The sequence below is a fragment of the Leucopleurus acutus genome (assembly GCF_964270905.1).
Source record: "Leucopleurus acutus genome assembly, chromosome: 2".
Classification (NCBI taxonomy): Eukaryota; Metazoa; Chordata; class Mammalia; order Artiodactyla; family Delphinidae; genus Leucopleurus; species Leucopleurus acutus.
In genome coordinates this window covers 185,073,030-185,092,436 of record NC_139143.1, presented here as the reverse complement: position 1 = coordinate 185,092,436, position 19,407 = coordinate 185,073,030, and the positions used below count along the sequence as shown (strand labels likewise).

General features: G+C 45.9%; 1 protein-coding gene across 4 annotated transcripts in view; it reads right to left on the bottom strand.

Moving 5' to 3' along the window:
• Positions 1-3,533: 3,533 nt before the first annotated feature.
• The window catches only part of MTOR (mechanistic target of rapamycin kinase), a 117,488-nt gene continuing 101,614 nt past the window's right edge, over positions 3,534-19,407 (bottom strand). For 3 of the 4 annotated variants that reach the window (XM_082834556.1, XM_082834554.1, XM_082834555.1), the window contains exons 45-58: positions 18,952-19,086; positions 18,558-18,732; positions 17,084-17,219; positions 16,350-16,497; positions 15,596-15,718; positions 14,273-14,355; positions 12,997-13,069; positions 11,639-11,713; positions 11,113-11,248; positions 10,379-10,444; positions 7,821-7,901; positions 7,465-7,545; positions 5,172-5,277; positions 3,534-4,474 (exon numbers count right to left, since the gene is read on the bottom strand). In XM_082834556.1, coding sequence (XP_082690682.1) covers positions 4,459-4,474; positions 5,172-5,277; positions 7,465-7,545; positions 7,821-7,901; positions 10,379-10,444; positions 11,113-11,248; positions 11,639-11,713; positions 12,997-13,069; positions 14,273-14,355; positions 15,596-15,718; positions 16,350-16,497; positions 17,084-17,219; positions 18,558-18,732; positions 18,952-19,086 — 1,434 coding nt within the window. In that variant the 3' untranslated portion in view covers positions 3,534-4,458. Of the gene's footprint in view, positions 4,475-5,171; positions 5,278-7,464; positions 7,546-7,820; positions 7,902-10,378; positions 10,445-11,112; positions 11,249-11,638; positions 11,714-12,996; positions 13,070-14,272; positions 14,356-15,595; positions 15,719-16,349; positions 16,498-17,083; positions 17,220-18,557; positions 18,733-18,951; positions 19,087-19,407 lie in introns of those variants that run through there. The other variant, XR_014326030.1, reaches the window with a different exon arrangement.

Here is a 19,407-nt window from a genome sequence, read left to right as displayed (position 1 = left end):
CTATTCTTGAGTTGGGGCGGTATCAGCTGAGTATCCCACCCAGGGAATTTGACGTTTTTCTTTAACATCGTATTATTTCATGACAGCAACCCAGTGATTTACGGTAAGACCTGGAGGACCCAATTATTCTTATATTTAAAGCTTGCTCCTCCCAGGCTCTGGTTCCGTGGCCCCCTCACTCACTTGATTTGACTCCTGCAGTTATCCCCTCTCTGGCGTCATCTATCTTTTCCCTCGCTGCTGGTTCATCCCTAACAAACTACAAGTATTCGGGCATCTCTCCCAAATAAAAGACAAGCTAGAAAACAACACTCCACCCCACACTTCCTTCCAGCCCCTGTAACATTCCTCTTGCCCTTTATAGGTAAACTATTAGAAAAGGCGTCTATATGTTCCTACCGTAGTTACCTCTAGTTCTCTGGAACGCCTCCAATCAAAGGTTCCTCCCCATCCACGTCTTAAGGCACTTAGTGTGCACTCAAACATTTCTTACATGAATGCCTGGAAGAGCTCTTGTTAGGAGGTTGGCAGTATTGGGCAGCTCAGGGGTGGATTTGGGAAACCCGGTAGGGTGTGTGCTCTTTCCTAAGATCAGGAGTGGCACACCCTTAATACAATTTGTTTGGCTTAGTAAATGTTAGCTGTTATCTTTTTTTTTTGGCTGCACCTCACGGCTGTTAGGATCTTAGTTCCCCAACCAGGGACTGAACCCCGGGCCCCAGCCGTGAAAGCGCTGGAGTCCTAACCACTTGACTGCAGGGAATTCCCATGTTAGCTGTTAATCAGAATATCTTATTAACAGAATGCTTGTTTTTCATTCTCCCTGCCCCCCGTTTGTGTACCTCAGGTACACAGGTACCCTGGCCGAACAAAGGCCTAGGCTAGCCTAGTTCATTTTTACAACTAATATCTTGAGCACTTAATTCATATAGTTCAACCTAGGCTGTGCTGAGTGCTTTACATGGATTAGGTCATCCTCAAAACAACCTTCTGGGGTTGATCCACATTTTCAATGGAGGAAACAAACACAGGGATTAAGTAACTTATCCAAAGTCACACAGATAGGATGAGACAGCGTTGAGATTTGAAACTAGGTAATTTGATACCACAGCCTTGACTCTTACTGCTTTACCTGCCTCCGAGAGATTTAAGGCCCTCCCTTCACACATCTTACATGAAACTATCCTGGATCGATAGGGGAATTAGACTGTCTTTTAAGGCCTCCGTTAGCACCTCACCTTCCTCTGGTAACTCATATCAACAAAGTCAGAGGTTTTGCTTAGGTATAACTTAAAACCCATTGGAGGGATTCCCTGGCAGTCCAGCGATTAGGACTCTGCACCTCCACTGCAGGGGGCATGGGTTCAATCCCTGGTCGGGGAACTAAGATCCTGCAGGTTGTGTGGCCAAAAAGAAAAAACAAAACACAACAAAAAAACCCATTGGATTCACCAAACATCTTAATCCCAAGGACTCTCATGCCTTAAAGAATATGTCCTTACCACTGATGGCCACCATTTTCCTGAGTCCGTTATTTCCCATGGCCTTTATCTTTTGTGAATGGTATCGCTGTAGTCATTGATAGTTATTTCATATAGAATCTGATCATATTTTCAGGAGCAAAATAGTTGATACATAGTTTAGGATAGTTACCGAAAATCTGAAGGTATGAGACTTTCTAGCTGTGAGGGTTAAAACTGTTTTATCACTGTTGAGATTTAAACCCATCTTTTGTTTGTTTTTGGCCTCGATGTGGAATGCAGGATCTTAGTTCCCTGATCAGGGATTGAACCCATGTCCCCTGCAGTGGAAGGGCGGAGTCCTAACCACTGGCCCACCAGGGAATTCCATCTTTGTTTTTAATAGAGGAACCCTCCAACAAATGTTTATGGAGCACTGCTGTGGCCTGATCTTCTGGCAGATTCTGGGGATGTGAATTCCCACAAGATATGGTTTCTGGCCTTATAATTCTCTTGCTCCCCCTATTACAAATTAAAAAAAAAATTTTATTGAAGTAGAGTTGATTTACAATGTGTTAATTTCTGCTGTACAGCAGTGCTTTAGTTATGCATATATATATTCTTTTTAATATTCTTTTCCATTATGGTTTATCACAGGTTATTGACTATAGTTCCCCATGCTATACAGTAGGACCTTGTTGTTTATCCATACTATATATAATACTTTGCATCTGTTAATCCCAAACTCCCAATCCTTCTCTATCCCACCTCTCCTCCCCCTTGGCAAACAAGTCTTTTCTCTATGAACAGAGTGAGTCTGTGAGTCTGTGTCAGTTTTGTAGATATGTTCGTTTGTATTGTATTTTATTTTTTAAATATTTATTTAATTTTGGCTGTGCCGGGTCTTAGTTGTGGCACTTGGGATCTTCATTGCGGCGTGCGGACTCAGTTGCGGCACACATGCGGGATCTAGTTCCCCGACCAGGGATGGAACCCGGGCCCCTTGCATTGGGAGCTTGGAGTCTTACCCACTGGACCACCAGGGAAGTCCCTGTGTTGTACTTTAGATTCCACATATAAGTAATATCATATGGTATTTGTCTTTCTGACTTACTTCACTTAGTATGATAATCTCTAGGTCCATTTTACAAGTTCCTTAAATAGCTTGTATGATTCAGTATTTCTTACTGGGTAGCTATGGCCCACAGGAATTTGGAAGAACTCTGTAGGCATGCTTTCTCTTCAGAGGAATCTGTATCTAGTACTTGCCAGTTCCCTCCTCTCCATTATTCCAACAGTTTTACTAGGCCTTACTAGCTTTTAATTTTCTTTCCACCTGTTTGATACCAGTTTCTCTTAAAAACACTACTCAGGTTCTATTTCTCTGTTTTAAAACTTCACGTGGTTCCCTCCCTGTTGTCCACAGCATCAGGTTCAAACTCCTTGCCACTGAACTGTGAGGCAGGCCAGTCTGGCCTGGTTCTACTTTCTAGCCTCCTTTTAGTTCCTATTATTCTTTTTCCTATTATTCCTTTTATTTCCCACTGACCACTGAGCCAGACATGCTGAACCATGAGGTCCAAGTGTGTGAAACTGCTGTTTCACATATAAAAATGGCCGAATATCTACAATCTAATGTGGTTCAAGTGAACACTTGCCATTCCTGCACAATATTGTGCTTTCATACTTCTTTTCTGCTGAGAACGTCCTCACTTGCTTCATCTGACAAACTCCCACTCCTCCTTTAAGACCCCTGGCAAGTGTCCCCCCTTTCTGTGAGGCTTTCCTGGTTCGCCCAGTGGAATCAGTGACCCCACCCAAGGCTAGCGCCCTGCACGTGGCTCTCCTCACCACGCAGCCGGTGGCTTTATCAGTCCGCTCCTGAGATGCCGGCTCCACCTCGTCTGGCCGTGAACAAGCCAAGGATGGAGACCACGTCACATAGACCCTTGTCCTGCACAGTCCCAGTACTCAGTGTTAACGAATGTTGAAGAAGTAACTGCTTCCTTTATGAACTAATAAGTAGGAATAAAAAGCCACTCATATACATGTTTTTAAAATTCTGATGTCATTTATTGGCACAAAAATTATTCAGATACAACATGGTGTCTAGACATGGCTACACTTTATATTTTGTGCATTTAGTTTAATATTTCTTTTGCTCCTAATTCCCAACATGTACTAGACCATCCCCCTCTGTGTCAGCACCTCCATGACAGCATTCCTGTATTCCAAGGCCTTGCTCTAAACACAGAGCGTTCAGACCTCACTGAAAACATCCCAGAACCATGCTGGGGGAGGCCAGTGTGAGCCTCCTACTGCTCTGTGGTCCGCTCCGTGTATCTGCTCAGCCGAGGCCACCCGGCGATCTGAAGAAACTCCCCTCCGAGTGGCTCCAGTCTTGCAGTGTGTACGGTGCAGCATCACGGGTGAGGCAGAAGACAGACCTTTTCCATCCATTTTGGCCCATCGTGCAAGGGTTGTTGCTGCCGTCCATGGACCAGTGAGGTAATGAGATGGGCGAAGGTGACCAAGTCAACTTCTCCTGCTTCCTTACAGTTCAGAACCCTAATCCGTGTCCTCCAGGACCTGAGGCTTCATGACTGTGCTGAGTTTGCTGTGTCCATGTCGAGAGCATCGACTAGGCCATTCTTCTGTCAGCAAACGCTTATGAGTTCTTTTGTGAGTTAAGTCAAAACCCGTATTTCTAAAGTTATGAAATCTTCTGTTTCCCAAAATCAATGGCTTGATTTCTGTAGTATTACTGCGTTTACTGTCCTGGGAACCAAATCAAGCCTTGTGTTTCTGACAATATATTCTTCAACAGCAGCTAGAAAGTCGGTTCAAACCAACTTTTAATATACAGTAGTTCTTTTCATTTACATTTCAAAATATTTAACAGAGCTGAACTTTCTCACCATGGCTTCAGTTTAGTGGAAGCATATACCAAAGTACAAAAGCCTCAAGAGAAATGCTGTGGGCATGTCTGGGCCTCTAGTTACCAGAAAGGACACCTAAGAAGACAGAGAGAAAAGGAGTATTTTAATAATCTGGGCTTCTTCAAAGCTTTACGTGGATACATTGAAAATGGAAAGAGCAAGGTCTGACAACCCCTGGGACGTTCCCTGAGATCTTTCACACCTAATTGTGCAGGACACGCTCATAATTTCCAGTCCAGGGCTGACGCCTGCTGTGGTCCCAGAAGGGCGCCTCCCCGCCACCCTCTCTCTCAAGTTTCTACCTTCAAGCGTGCCTCGGGCGATTAATCAAAGCAGACCCCAGAGTGGTCCTTGAGGTTACAATCCTGGATGATAAATTTGCCTTTTCATCTCCTTCTCTCTGTCTCTGCTTTGGTTTCTTCTCCTACCCTTCCCGTATCTCTGAATCGACAGCAAAAATCCCAAAAGAACCCCCCCAACCCAAATAAGGGGGCCTCACCTACTCTTCTAAACCAATATAAAATGTAATTTTAATTTATTTTGGTGTTTGCCTTCCAAATGCACATCTGCATTTCTCCATTTTCTCCTTTTTGGAACAGTGAGCACAAACAGAGAATACAAACTTTTTTAAAAGAGATTTGAAACACGATTTCCCTTTATGGATACTGCCCCCCCACCCCCGCCCAGATCTTTTTCTGTGACTCTGGGTTTGGGGCACAGGGTGGGGTCCTGATTGCTTATCTGAACAGAGGTGCTTTGACAGGCCACTCACCAGCCGATGTAGCACTGGCAGAGGTTTTCATGGGATGTTGCTTGTTTGATGAGCAGCTCAACTTGTGTTGGGACATCCAACGTTTCATCGTGAGAGAAGTCCCGACCTAGGACGTGAGAAACAGAAGCATCCAGTCTGCACCCGGTTATTCCTCGTTGCCCCGTTTGGCTTACCTGTCCCCGTAGCCCAAATCAGTTCCTCCTCATACATGAATATAAAGGCTAGACAACAGTTGGATTTTAAATTCTCCTCCACGTGACTTGGATAACACCAGTCTCCTCTTAATACATACTCGGTTCTGGAGGGTAAAGTCCTACGGTCGGCTGAGTTCATGAGTGGTGAAGATCTGGCCGATGGGCTTATGAAGACTCCTCCTTCTAGTCCATAATCGTCCCTGAGTTGGGCAAGTGGCCGAGGAACCCGGTTCTTTTCGACCCTTCTAGCCTCCCCTTCGAGTCTTTCCTCCCGCAGGGCCGCCTGCTTTCATCACATTCATACTCTCCCACCTCACTCAGGCACTGAGCGCTGCCTGGCCGGCCTGTGCTGCTTCTCTGGCAGCGCGACTTCCCATCTCCGCAAGGGCCACTCCAAGTCCTCTGCTCTCCCTGAACATCCCAGGCTCTCCTCTGGCTCCTCGCCCTCACCAGCGCCCTCATCTCCCCCTCTGCGATTTAATGGACTCGCTAAATGCACAGTGTGTCGGGCGTGTTCAAGGTGCTGGCTTCCTCTCCTTCCTTCCTGTTACCCCACAGAGCTGTCCCTCCTCCCATTTCAGGCCGAGATCACCTGCACTTTGCTCCACCGCTGCTGCTTCCTTAGGAGCCTTACATCGACTCTCCTGCCTCTCACTCGTATCTGCAAACTCTCCCCCTCACGTTCTCACTTTTTTTGTAAACGCGTTCCTCTCCTACTGAAGGAAAAAACAGCCTCTCCAACTGCTCCTTCTCCAGCTTCATCCTCTCTCCTCCCTGCACAGCCAAACTTCTCAAGAGTTTTCAAACTTGTCTCCATTCCCTCGCTTCTCTCTCTCACTTCACATTCTCTTCAACTGCTTTAGTCTGGCTGTCAGGCTCATCACAGCTCTCAGAAGGTCACCAGAGACTTGGAGCCACACTTGATCCCGCCCCACCCCTCATGCCCCATCATCAATCCTCTGGCTTTAACCTTCTAAATCGCTCTTGAATCCACCTCCGCTGCCACCCTTGTCTAATCAACTGTCCAGCCTGCACGACTGTGGCAACTGCTTCCTCCCCTGAGCCTCTGCTCCACCCGTAGCCAGAGCAGGCAGGATGTCACAATGCAAACCTGCCCAGGCCCCCCAACCCCTTAAAACCTTTCAGTGGTTTCCCACTGCCCATGAGACATAGGATAAAAATATAAGGTCCTGTATGATCTGGCCCTGGCCTACCCAGAGTCAAAACATTTTGCGTGGTGCTCCTCCCACCTTTCTCCGGGGCAGTTAAGACTGGCAGGCTTTCGGACCTTTTTTCTTGCTATGCTCCCTCCTTTACCTGGAACAATCTGCCCTAATCAACTCCTCTTTCAGATTTTAAGCTCATGGGTAGTTTGCTGAGGAAAGCTTTCCTGAACTCCTGAACTTAAATTCCCTGTTACTGGCATCATAGCCTCAGTCTCTCTCTTCCACTCATAACGGTATTCCTCTTTAGATTCTAAGCCCCACGAAGGCAGGGAAGCTGCCTGTTTTTACCAACACCGTTTCTTCAGCATCTAGCACTTGCGGGTGCTCAATAAACCAATGTGCCTTGACGACAAAGCTTACGTGCCAGGCCCTATGCTCAGTGCTGGGCCTCCCACGTCTCAGTTCATCCTCACCACCTTCTGAGGGGTCTTTTGCCTCCCCGCCTCCCACCCCCAAGTCACACCATCTGGTTAATGTGACATGTCTCCTGTTCAAAAGTATGTGTTTCTCCCCTTCCATGTTCTCCACTCCGTAACAGCTACCTGAGCACAGATGGGCAACGAATCAAGTGGTCAGATTTGCTCTGATATCAAGCCATGATAATAAAAAAAGCTTTGCCTGAATTTGGCTGACTCTGGACCCAACAGAACTTTACTGTTAAACTTCACTGTTAAAACAAGGTTAACAACATTACTTAAACAAAGTTTATTGGTCATTAGAGAATCAGAGAGGGTCCTTAACTGATGGCCTCAGAGACACTCCAGTTAGCAGCACAGGGTCAAAGTTTAGGCACCAACACCACTGGAAACTGGGCCAACCACCCACTAAAGGAGATTTTATGTCCCTCTCAAGTAAACACATACACACACTCACCAGTGAGCTTATCTCGAACTCTGTTAATAATCTGAATAGCTTTCTTATTTAGGGCCTCTGGTTTCACCAAACCGTCTCCAACTGGAATACACAAAAGTAGAAATAACAGTAAGATTGGATCATCACAACAGGTTCAATGGATGCCCCTGTTTTCTCAAATATTCACTTTGTAAATGTTGAGTAATTCTTCTTCTTTGTCTAGCTTTGTCCTCAGAATATAATGAGAAATTCACAGGATCTTTTCTGCTCAAAGGCAGTTTTGTTGCCTCCTCTTACTGACCCTCATCATGGTGCACACAGCTGCTATTTTCTTAATGAGCTAGTCACTGGTGTGATTCCTCAGAGGCTGGACTTACTGAAAGAATGAATAGATTCTGGCACTGTGGTCCCTGTTTTCTTATGGGCTGGTTCCCCAAGTTCCACACCATCCAAAATTTCTAGGAGGAAAAAAATCAGTTAGCAGAAAATTCAAACACCAAGAAGCCACTGTTTCAAGGTGTTAGCTCTAATTCTTCATGTACTATATTCCCTTTAACACCTGCCCTACCTATATCGGAGGGGAAGGAGAGAGGAAGTGTTATGTTACTCTTTACGTAGTTAAAAGTTTTTCGTGAGTTCCTGGGTGGCCTAGTGTTTAGGATTTGGTGCCTTCACTGCTGTGGCCCGGGTTCAGTCCCTGGTCAGGGACCTGAGATCCCACAAGCTGCATGGCGCAGCCAAAAAAAATTGTTTTTAAATCTGCAAAGCATGAGTCTGCAAACATACAGCATTAATAAACTGTTCTGACACACAGAATAGGATCACGAGTCAAAGATCCGGTAACAAAATTTGGTTGGACAAAAACTGGTAATAACATAAAGAAAACTAGCTTTCAAGGGGTCACACACATGACTGAAATGTTATTCCTTGGAGGAATTTATACATCAATTCTGGGGAGAAAAAGTCCACAAGCTTTAGGGTCACCCTCCAGTGACTGGGGCCTTCAGGAGAGCAGTCTAGAATCAGAACTATGGAGTTATTTACACATTGTCCTTGGACATCACAGGCCTTCAAACTGAAGCTAGTAATAATAATACTTTTATTAATGAGTCCCTGGAACTTCATTTAAAAAAAAATAAATTTATTTATTTATGACTGTGTTGGGTCTTCGTTGCTGCACGCGGGCTTTCTCTAGTTGCGGCGAGCGGGGGCTACTCTTTGTTGCGGTGTGAGGGCTTCTCACTGCGGTGGCTTCTCTTGTTGAGAAGCACGGGCTCTAGATGTGCAGGCTTCGGTAGTTGGGGCACACGGGCTCAGCAGTTGTGGCTCACGGGCTCTAGAGCACAGGCTCAGTAGTTGTGGCACACGGGCTTAGTTGCTCCGTGGCATGTGGGAGCTTCCCAGACCAGGGCTTGAATCCGTGTCCCCTGCATTGGCAGGCAGATTCTTCACCACTGCGCCACCAGGGAAGTCCCTGGAACTTAACTTTTAAGCCACATAAAAACAACCAGGTCCACCAGCACCTGGTGCCACCAGAACAGGCTGTCCTGATTCCCCTCTGCAATAATGTATTAAGGAGGTGGACCCTGAGAGTTAAACCAGTAAGTATCACGTAATTTGGGTGAGGCCAGTCATCTGTATGAGGCCCCCCAGACACCATGGGTGATTCAGGTATTTATGGTATCCAGTGTAGACTCCAAGCTATTCATAAATGATACCAATCCAGGATCTCAGTTTCCTGCCGAGAACACTCTCTTCCATTTTACACATCCAGATTCCATCCATCCAGTAAGGCTCAGCTTAAATTCCACCAGCCCACGATCTCCCTAAACCACTGCAGTTCAGAGCGAGACCTCCTTTCTAAGGCCCACCATCCCTCTGTTACCAACCAAATTATGTGGTACCTGTGCAGTGCACTCTTCTCTTTATTATTTCATATATACTCTGGTCAATTCCATAATGGGACTGTGTGCTTCTTCAGGGCATTCCTGGTACCTCATATTCTTTTTGCACCTCTAAACACTATTTGGCTTAGCTAAGTAACTAGTTGCAAATGTTCCATAAGTATTTGTAGAGAATATTTTACTGTTATACACCCTGACAATACTTCCTAAAGGATGACTGTATAGGATGTTGTTAGATGTGGAGGTCAAAGGGTTGGGCTCAGGGTAGGGAGCAAAGGGCAAGGGTAAACAAAGTTAAACAGCTTTACTTTGAGACGTGTCAGAGCATTTAATAAGCTGACCCTGTTCTGGCTCTTGGAAGGACATTATCTTCTTGGAACCCTGTTCTGTGGACCACATTCTTGGAAACAATGTTTCATGTGGTTTCCCAGCTCCTCAGGCAGCAGTGTGAGTACATTTCTGCTGCTTCCATCTTCCTATTTCTGAGCTATTAACAAAGCTTTAGGATTAAGGTATTATAGCTAGTAATTATCACAACCCAGGCACCATTAAAGGGCAGGCTAAATATAGGCTAATATTCAGACATACTTTTTTTTTTTTTTTCTTCTGCAGTACGCGGGACTCTCACTGCTGTGCTCTCTCCCATTGCGGAGCACAGGCTCCAGATGCGCAGGCTCAGCAGCCATGGCCCACGGGCCCGGGTGCTCCACGGCATGTGGGATCCTCCCGGACTGGGGCACGAACCCGTGTCCCCTGCATCGGCAGGTGGACTCTCAACCACTGCGCCACCAGGGAAGCCCCAGACATACTTTTAATTATGTTTTTACAGATAGATTAAGATTGGATAGTTTGATCAAAATTGCTGAGCTTTAGCTACCCACTCCTTCCTGAGAGGCATTAAATAAAACACACGTTAGGTGCTTACTACTTTAAGTCATGCTTCCTAAAGGCAGTGACAAAGCTCACCCTCTTCTAGAAACACTATGGACAGAAAAGGACAGAATCTGCAACCCTTCAGGGGATGCGCCCACCTACTGACTGGCCAGCAGAGTAGGAATCTGTCCTCGTTCGTGATCGCTTGTTGCCTTTGGTATTTGCTAGGGAAAGAAATAAAGGGAGGATTAAAAAGTGCTTCAAATTTTGACTTGAAAAAAACTTGATTGATATATTTTCTTATAATCATAAAAATATAATTTTCCCAAAAGCTATAACCCCTAAGAGAGAAGAACCAAAGACGTATTGCTCGGGAGAAAACGGGTAGCTGTTAGCACAGGTATCCCATCCTGAGGGACACTTTATGTGGCTGAGCTGGATTCAGACAATGTAAACCAGACAACAAGGTGAAAGTATGACAGGCACAGTGGAAAAGACACCTCTTATTAGTAAACACCTGCTAAGGAGGTAGGAAAAAAGAATAGACTGAGATATTGCTGAGATACCACAACTGCTTGCATCTCCTGTCAAAATTCCATCTGCTACTCAACATGAAACCTAAACAAAAATCATTAGAGTACTTAATTTACCCTGAAAAAGGTTTCAATTAGTATCTAAACTGATGACTGGAGTTTTCTGTCTTAGTTAATAAAAATACTTGAAATTCATTTCCAGCCACCAGAGCTGCTTTGTGAAAATGTAATGCGGTAGCCTAGTAACGTGTCTTGGGCTCCGCGCTCGAAGGGGGACAGGATCGTGAAATGGAATGCGTCAGATACTCCCACTTTGGGAGAGTGCGGACTCCAGTTCCCAGGCACTTGCTAAGACTCACTGTCCATCAGCCTCCAGTTCAGCAAGGGGTCATAGACGAAGGCTTCCAGCACAGCCATGACGCTGTCCTTGTGCTCCCGAAGCACTTCCATCACCGTGTGGCATGTGATTCTGTAGTTGCCGTCCAGGCCCGTGACCTGCAGATGGGCCAGAGCCATTCACCACAGAGGTCACCAACACTGGCCCCTGAAGGCCTTACAACCGAAAGTCAGGCAGTCAAGAAGGCGTGTCACCTCCACTCAGGAAGACGACTTAGCCCATTACTGATGGGCCAGGCTGGGAATGTCTTCAGAGCAAAGGGTCAGGTCAGGACTGTGATTCATATGAAACAAGGTCTGGAGTAAAGGTTGGTAAGACTTTCAAAGACGGATCTTTTCTAACACAATGGAAAATACCAAGAAACGACTACAGAATAACCTGGGCATTTGGGGAACTGGAGATCTAACAAGGAAGCAAGTCTGTCCTCAGAGAGGGTTGGAACTGTATCGGTCCCACTTCAAATCAGCTCATTATCAATATCCACTCACCTCCATAGCATTGGTCAACATTCTTGTTAGTCTAAATGGAATCTTCTCTGGGAATTTCTCTCTGGTCATAGCAACCTAAGGATAATAAAGGGAAAAACCAAGTCCACTGGTTAGACTTTTCCTCAGCTGAAGCCAGGGGCAGGCAAGTGGCTTTCCTTTGCATCACCAGCACCGACTTCAATTAGAGCACAGAAAGGAAGCAGCTTGAGTTTAGTGACGGGTCTTGTCACTGGGATCGAATAGACAACTAAAAATAAAAGAGAGAGGGTGGGGGAGAGGGAGAGGGGGAGAAATGGGGAGAGGGGGAGAGGGAGGGTGGGGAGAGAGAAAGAGAGGAAAGAGAGAGGGAGAGATGGGCTTCCCTGGTGGCGCAGTGGTTGAGAATCTGCCTGCTAATGCAGGGGACACGGGTTCGAGCCCTGGTCTGGGAGGATCCCACATGCCGCGGGGCAACTAGGCCCGTGAGCCACAACTACTGAGCCTGCGCGTCTGGAGCCTGTGCTCCGCAACAAGAGAGGCCGCGATAGTGAGAGGCCCGCGCACCGCGATGAAGAGTGGCCCCCGCTTGCCACAACTAGAGAAAGCCCTCGCACAGAAACGAAGACCCAACACAGCAAAAATAAATTAATTAATTCCTACCCCCAACATCTTAAAAAAAAAAAAAAAAAGAGAGAGGGAGAGAAAGAGAGAAAAAAAGAAAAAGACAAGTGTGCGTCACGCCCAGGCCTTTGACCAGCAGGCCATGTCAAGGATAAGGGATTCCTCCACTTAAAGAGGGTGTGTGGGGACTTCCCTGGTTAAGACTTCGCCTTCCAGTGCAGGGGGTACGGGTTTGATCCCTGGTAGGGAACTAAATCCCACATGCTTTGCGGCCAAAAAACCAAAACATCAAAAAAAAAAACCAACAGAAGCATACTGTAACAAATTCAACAAAGACTTTAAAAATGGTCCACATCAAAAAAAAAAAAAAAAGAAACTTAAAAAAAAAATTATAAAGGACTTCCCTGGTGGTCCAGTGGTTAAGACTCCGCCCTTCCGATGCAGGGGGCGTGGGTTTGATTCCCTGGTCGGTGAACCAAGATCCCACGTGCCGCGCGGAGCGGCCGAAAAGAAAAAAACAAACAAACAAAGGAGGGTTGTGAACCGTGCCCCCCATCCCCCTTTTTCTGAGTCCAATTACAGCAAGTATCAAAGAGCATGGATGTCATTTATGAGACTGATTTTCTATCACCTTGGTAGGAGAGGCAGGGGTGAGGATAATGCATTTTGGGCTTAAGTTTGCCTAAGTGGTTGGAGCGGGGTGGAAAGTGATCATCCGGGAAGGTGAGGTTACGTGGTGTTCTGGAACGCGTGTTCACCTCAAAGCAGTCCCCAAAGTCAATGTGCAGGATCTTCCCGCTCAGCCGGTCCAGCATCAGGTTGGATGGGTGTCTTTGAGAAACAGAAGAGAGACCGGGGGAGGTCAAGAGAGCAGCACAGAAGAACAAATCCCCAAGTCTGTGAGACTCTAGGCCAGGGGCTGGCTAACTACAGCACTCAGGCAAAATCTAGCAGCACCCCTCCAACTTTTGTAAGTAAACTTTTACTGGGACACAGCCACACTCATTTGTTTATATATTGTTTCAGGCTGCTTTTATGCTACAGCAGCAGAGATGAGTAGTTGTGACGGAGATCGTATGGCCAGCGAAGCCTAAAATATTTATTATCTGGCCCTTTACAGAAAAGGCTTGCCGACCCCTGCCCTAGGGCTCAAATGAGAATTTATCTGTGTGAATCACAAGCTGCCCCATGATACCGAGACAATTTGCTATCCCAAGGTCTTTGGTCACAGGATAAATGGTCTCTGGCAGTGCTGGCATCTCAGAGTGACAAGGTTCTATCTTCGCTACTCGGCACCTATCATAGGGTCTCATCTCCCTGAGCCCCTGAGCCAATTCAACAGGTGTTTTACTAAGTTTTTTTTTTGGATCTTAGTTCCCTGACCACGGATTGAACCGTGCCCCCTGCATTGGGAGCACGGAGTCTTAACCAGTGGACCACCAGGGAAGTCCCTCTGAGTTTTTTAAAAACAGGAATTTATTATTTCTGTGGGATAAAATTTTTTTCACTCTCAAATAATTGCGTGAAACATGATCTCAGGAGAAGAACAGTAGACGTCGGAATACTAGTTGTTTTTGTTTTGAATTTCTGAACATTCCTAAACTACTTTTTCAGTCAGTACACTAGGATGAAATTTATTATGTAGGAATATCAGAAGGATCTACTTTGGTTGGTTTCAATTAAGGAAATAGAATTATTTATCTTAGCATGGTGGTGATTGATAAACGTTTATTGAATCAATAAAATCAACTGGATTTAATATGGGTTTTAATACATTAAACCAACCTATGGAGAAAGTAGTACCCTTGAACTATTGTTTTTCTTCTTTAGTTTGATGTGTTGTTCTGTTGGCATGGACAATAAATGGGGGACTAAGGTTGATGCCCCAAAAAGCGCCTAAAGTACAAAATACAAATACTTACCAAATGGTCATAAATCTCACTGGAAAACAAAATGAAGCCATTCAAGAAAACTACAATGGCTACAAAATGAAGCCATTCAAGAAGCAAGACTCAAAGAAACAAATTCACTCACCTATCGCCCAGGCCCAAAATATACCCAACCATGGACATGACTGCTAAAGAACGGGTGTAATTGGTTCTTCGATCAAACCACACCTAGAACACAGGAGCACACGTGAACCAAGGCTCTGGAAACTAACTTGTTTCAACATAATTATACCCCAATCAGTTGTTTGCTTATAGTCCATCAATAAGCAGTTAGAACGTATAAGGGAACCAAAATCACATTCATAGTTACAAAGATAAACTATGCTCAGAATAAACTTAATTAGAAATGTGCAGAACTTAGATGAATAAATAAATTAAACTTTGCTTAGAAATATAAAGACTTGAGTCAGTGAAAATATCCATTTAAGGATATCCACTTAAGATTGAAAAGATGTACTATCCTCCCAGATTATTCAATACACTTAATGTAATTTCAATAAAAATTCACTGGCACGTTTTTGGGGGACCTTGACAAAATGATCCCAAAATTTATCTGGAAAAAAATTATATGTAAATAGCCAATGAGAAGAGACTTGTATTAACAGTGGGATACTTGAGGAGAAACAGGCAGAAAGATCAATGAAATAGAAATTCTAGAAAGAAATCCAAAGGCATATGAGAATTTAGTATATAATAAAAATTGACTCTTTTAAATAGTGGTGAAAGGATGGATGATTTGGTAATACTAAAATATTACTTCATCGTCTTAAAAAAATAAAATTTATGCCCTAACTTTAAATTCCAACTTGGGTTAAGGATTTAAATGTAAACAAAAATCTTTTTTTTCCCCTTGTGATAAGAACTTATGTAATTTACTCTCTTAACATCTTTTATATTTATCATACAGCAGCAGTATCATATCACATCACAAATCTTATAATTAGTACAAGAAAAGATAAGTAATCTTGAGGTGCAGACTTTCTAAATATAAAGCCAAAGGTAGACTTTAAAGAAAAGGATTAAAAATCTATTAACTTCTAACATTTAAAAATGCACATCAAAACCAAAACAAAACAAAAATTTCAAACTGAGAAACATACTGTTAACAAAATTGAAAAACCAAATAAATAGGAAATTTATAATACATATGAAAAAGATTTAACAGCCTTAATAAAATACTATCGTAAAGCAATGGCTGAAACTTGAAACTACTAACTACTGCTAGACTGCATGGCTCACCCTTTCAGTTTCTGCTCTAAAAGACTGCCCATCATCCACAGCTAATCATTACAGAGACTCGTCCACCAGGTGCACAGGAACAAACAAGAAAACCATTCCTGACCCGAGGGGGTGCACCAAAGGGCAGTGGCACGAGTGGGGTGGGGTGGGGTGGGGTGGGGTGCCGTACCTCGGAGCTGGGGCTCTTCAGCCACAGCAGCCTGGCCAGGTCGTCCCCAGCTGTGTTGTTGACGGCGTGCTCAAACACCTCGACCTTCTGCATCAGAGTCAGGTGGTCGTAGTCTGGAGCCATCTGCACCAGGACACAAGGGCTGTGAGGGGCGGCCTGAGATAGGCAGCTCACACCCAGGAAGAAACAAGGCTCCGTGGCCAGGCAGGGCTGGGTTCTAATTTCCCCACCACCGCCAAAAGGAGAAGGGAAACAAAGAAAAGCAGTGGCCACTCTAACCCAATGACCACAGGAAGTGCCAGGGCGTAAGGGTAAAATGGGCCTTGCCTCAGTGCCAGCCTACCGGTACGAATGAGAAAACTGAAAGGTTCAAGGTTTTGGGCAACAAACAATTCTCGTTCTCCTCACTCACACACCTACTAAGCATTATTTCCCCATATGGCCAGTCAGTGCTCTGGATACATTATTAGTATTCAGTAGATACATGTTGCCTGATACATAATGCTGTCCAGTCTCACGGAGGGTGATGGAAACCTAATTTCTGGGCTTTAGGGTCCTTCTGTTTCTTAGAGAAGGTTATCTGCTTTAGGACTCACATCATTAATCCTTTGTCAACAGCTAATTCCCTCAAAAAGATTTTTCAGTGATGGACACGTATAGGAGAACGAGAAAAGCAGCTTTGTACAGATTCCCTGACTGGTGAGTTTTGCCTCCGAGACACTAAAGGGTTGGGTCTGGCAGACTCATCACATACCCGCAGCATGATGCGATGCTCAATGTTGAGAAGGATCTTCTTTTTCTCCCTGTAGTCCCGGATGAGGGCGTGCAGCGTGTCACAGTGGGGGACCCAGCCGATGAGGCCCGAATTGGTTGATAAGGGAATGACAGCATATCTCTGGATGCTAAAACCCATGAGGAAGCAGGGTCACTGAGCAGAAAACAGAGTAGAACTTTTTTTTTTTTTTTTTTGTGGTACGCGGGCCTCTCACTGTTGTGGCCTCTCCGGTTGCAGAGCACAGACTCCAGACGCGCAGGCTCAGTGGCCATGGCTCACGGGCCCAGCCGCTCCGCGGCATGTGGGACCTTCCCAGACCGGGACACAAACCCGTGTCCCCTGCATCGGCAGGTGGACTCTCAACCACTGCGCCACCAGGGAAGCCCCATATCTATGTTCTTAACAGAAAGAGGAGTAAGAGAAGACTGAGGACAGGAAGGGCTTGGCAGGGCTGTCATCCTGTAAGGGTAGAACACATTGAATTTGTGGAATCTCCAGTCTAAAGGCCACAAAGTGCTCCTTTCTGAATCCTCTGGAGGTTATCAAAGGCATTTCCCATAAGAATAGTCTAAAAACCTGGAGAATTTTTCTCTTTGACACCTTGGCTATTGATGACTTCCTGTCAGGTATGTAATTATTTATTTGGCAAAGGTACATGACTACCTGGAGAGATGTTAAGAAATAACTAGAAGATTTCTCGGCATCCTGAATACCTGAGGTTTTTCCGAAGAGATGTTGGGTCATTGGCCAGAAGGGTGTTGACCAGGCCGAAGAGCTGCATCACTCGCTCGTCCTGCCGCAGATCTTCGTGGCCCTTCAGGAGGAAGACAAACTCGTGCCCGTTGCTGCCTGTAAAGAATGGGGGGAGCAGTCAGCGAGGATCAGAGGGTCTCAATCCCACTGGCTGGTGGACCACCACTGCATTCACAAGTCTGTGGACACATAACTTACCCAGTCATACTGTCCCTACAAAGAGAAGAAACACTCCCTAGAACGGATGAAAAGAATGGCCCTCCTGTTAATGGTCCGCCAATGAGATGTTCAAAGCAACGTAAGTAAAATTTTTAAAAAACTCTGTCTTCGAGGGCCAGGAACAAGTCTGCACAAAGATGGTCACTCTACATGTCCCCTCCCTAACCCACTTTCTGTCCTTCTCTGTCCTGCTCTGACCCGAGAAGCCTGACCCCTAGAGACCACATCCCCTGGGCTCCCCTGTGTGCTTGGCCAATGGGGGCAGTGGCGGGAGGTCAGAGGGTGGGAAGAGGGAGAGGTCAGGGTACTTGCCCCTGACAACTGGCCAGGCTACGGTTCTGGAAATAGCTCCCTCCCACTGTCTGAGCCATGGCTTCTAGGGGACGGCCTCTCTTTCCAGGTTACAGCCCTTGCCGGGCTCTGTGCCCTCTTCATGCTGGAGGTTAGGGGTGAGGACTAACTTCACACTACCGGCTCTCTTAACTCAGCCACACCTCCGAAAACAGTCCTTTGGTAAAGTCTCTTTAATTAGACGCTGCTGAAAGCTGACCAACACGTGTTTTAGTATTTAGTATTAGAAAAGGCCAGCCTACGGAGAGACAATAACCCGTGGACCACCATTTGCTGCTGCCGGTGAATAATCACTGTTTAAAAAACACAATCACTGTTAAAGGCAAGAGAGCTGAGAGTGTCAGCAGAGCACTCAGGCCTCCCGAAACCACACCCCCTAGGTAACGAACCTCACTGTCTGAACTGAGTTCTACTTCCGTCTGTTCACTTTACACAGCAATTCCCACAAAGAGAGAATGTGAGAGTAAACAGGGACACTCAAGCCCGGTGCCCTTCCTTCGACGTGGCCTGTCACCTGCCGTGCTTGCATCCGGGGCCTCCTTCTTGCCTCATCAGCTCCCTGACAGCTGCCCACCCACCCATCCTCCACATCGCAGGCCTTCACAGCTCCCTTCCACCTGTTCTGGGGGCGGGGGGGAGTGTTATGCTTCACTTAGGTAAGCACAGCTGTATGAATCAACGAGGGGTCCCAGGGAGAGGCAGTAAAGGAGAAACCCACTTTTCCCTACTCGGCTCTCAATAAACAGGAGAAAGATTAGTCGTGTGGACAGCAAGCAGTCGTTTCAGGAGAGGGGAGGGGTCTGCCAGGGTGGGAGGGAGACTTGGGTCCTTACCCGAGTCTCGGGTCCGCACGACGGTCCTTACCCATAAGCGTCAACTTCCGGGGCCTCTGCTTGGATGTGATGACTTGTAGAGATGGTGCAATGGACTGAATGCGAATGATCGGCTGGTTGGGGTCGTATGTTCCCGGCACAGCCAATTCCAGGTCCCGGCACATCAGAAGTTTTGGGGACACGTATTGCAGCTCTAAGGATGTGAGCTGTGAATAATTACCACAGGGTTTAGTTTTCTGCCTCAGGGAGGAATTTAAATGCCATTTAAGTATTTTTCAATGGGTTGCTAATAGAGAAGACTTGTCCCAAAGTCTGCAGGTAGAAGTGGAACCAGGTGCTGGGGGGTTAGCGTTAGAATGTTCACAGACAATAAAACAGAAAGGACTATAATGACCGTTAACCCTGCTGGAGCCTTAAGATCCTACCTGAGGCAGCTGCTTTGAGATTCGTCTGAACACGTGGTAATAGAGGTCCCAGGCTTGGGTGAGGTCCTTGACATTCCCTGATTTCATGTACTTCCTGCACCACTCTTGGGCCTCCATTAAATCTCGACCATACGCCTGAGGGGGAATGCAGGGGAAATTTGCAAGTTGTCATTTGTGTTGACTAAGCCACAAGGCTGAGTCCCCAAGCAGACAGCAGAACTCCTCGGGAGCGCACCCTGGCCAGAAGGCACTGGCCTGGATCGCTCAGCGGGGAAGCTCGGCAGTATTCCAGCCCCAAAGTCCCAACCTCAGAATGGCTTCTCAGGTAAAGTAAGTTCGGAAGACAGACGAGATGGCCTCGTGAGGAATCCCATAGTTTTCCCATTAAAGTTTTGGGAGAGTTCTTGTAACTTAGTGACAAATAAATTTCTGATGTTTTATATCCTATGACCTCCC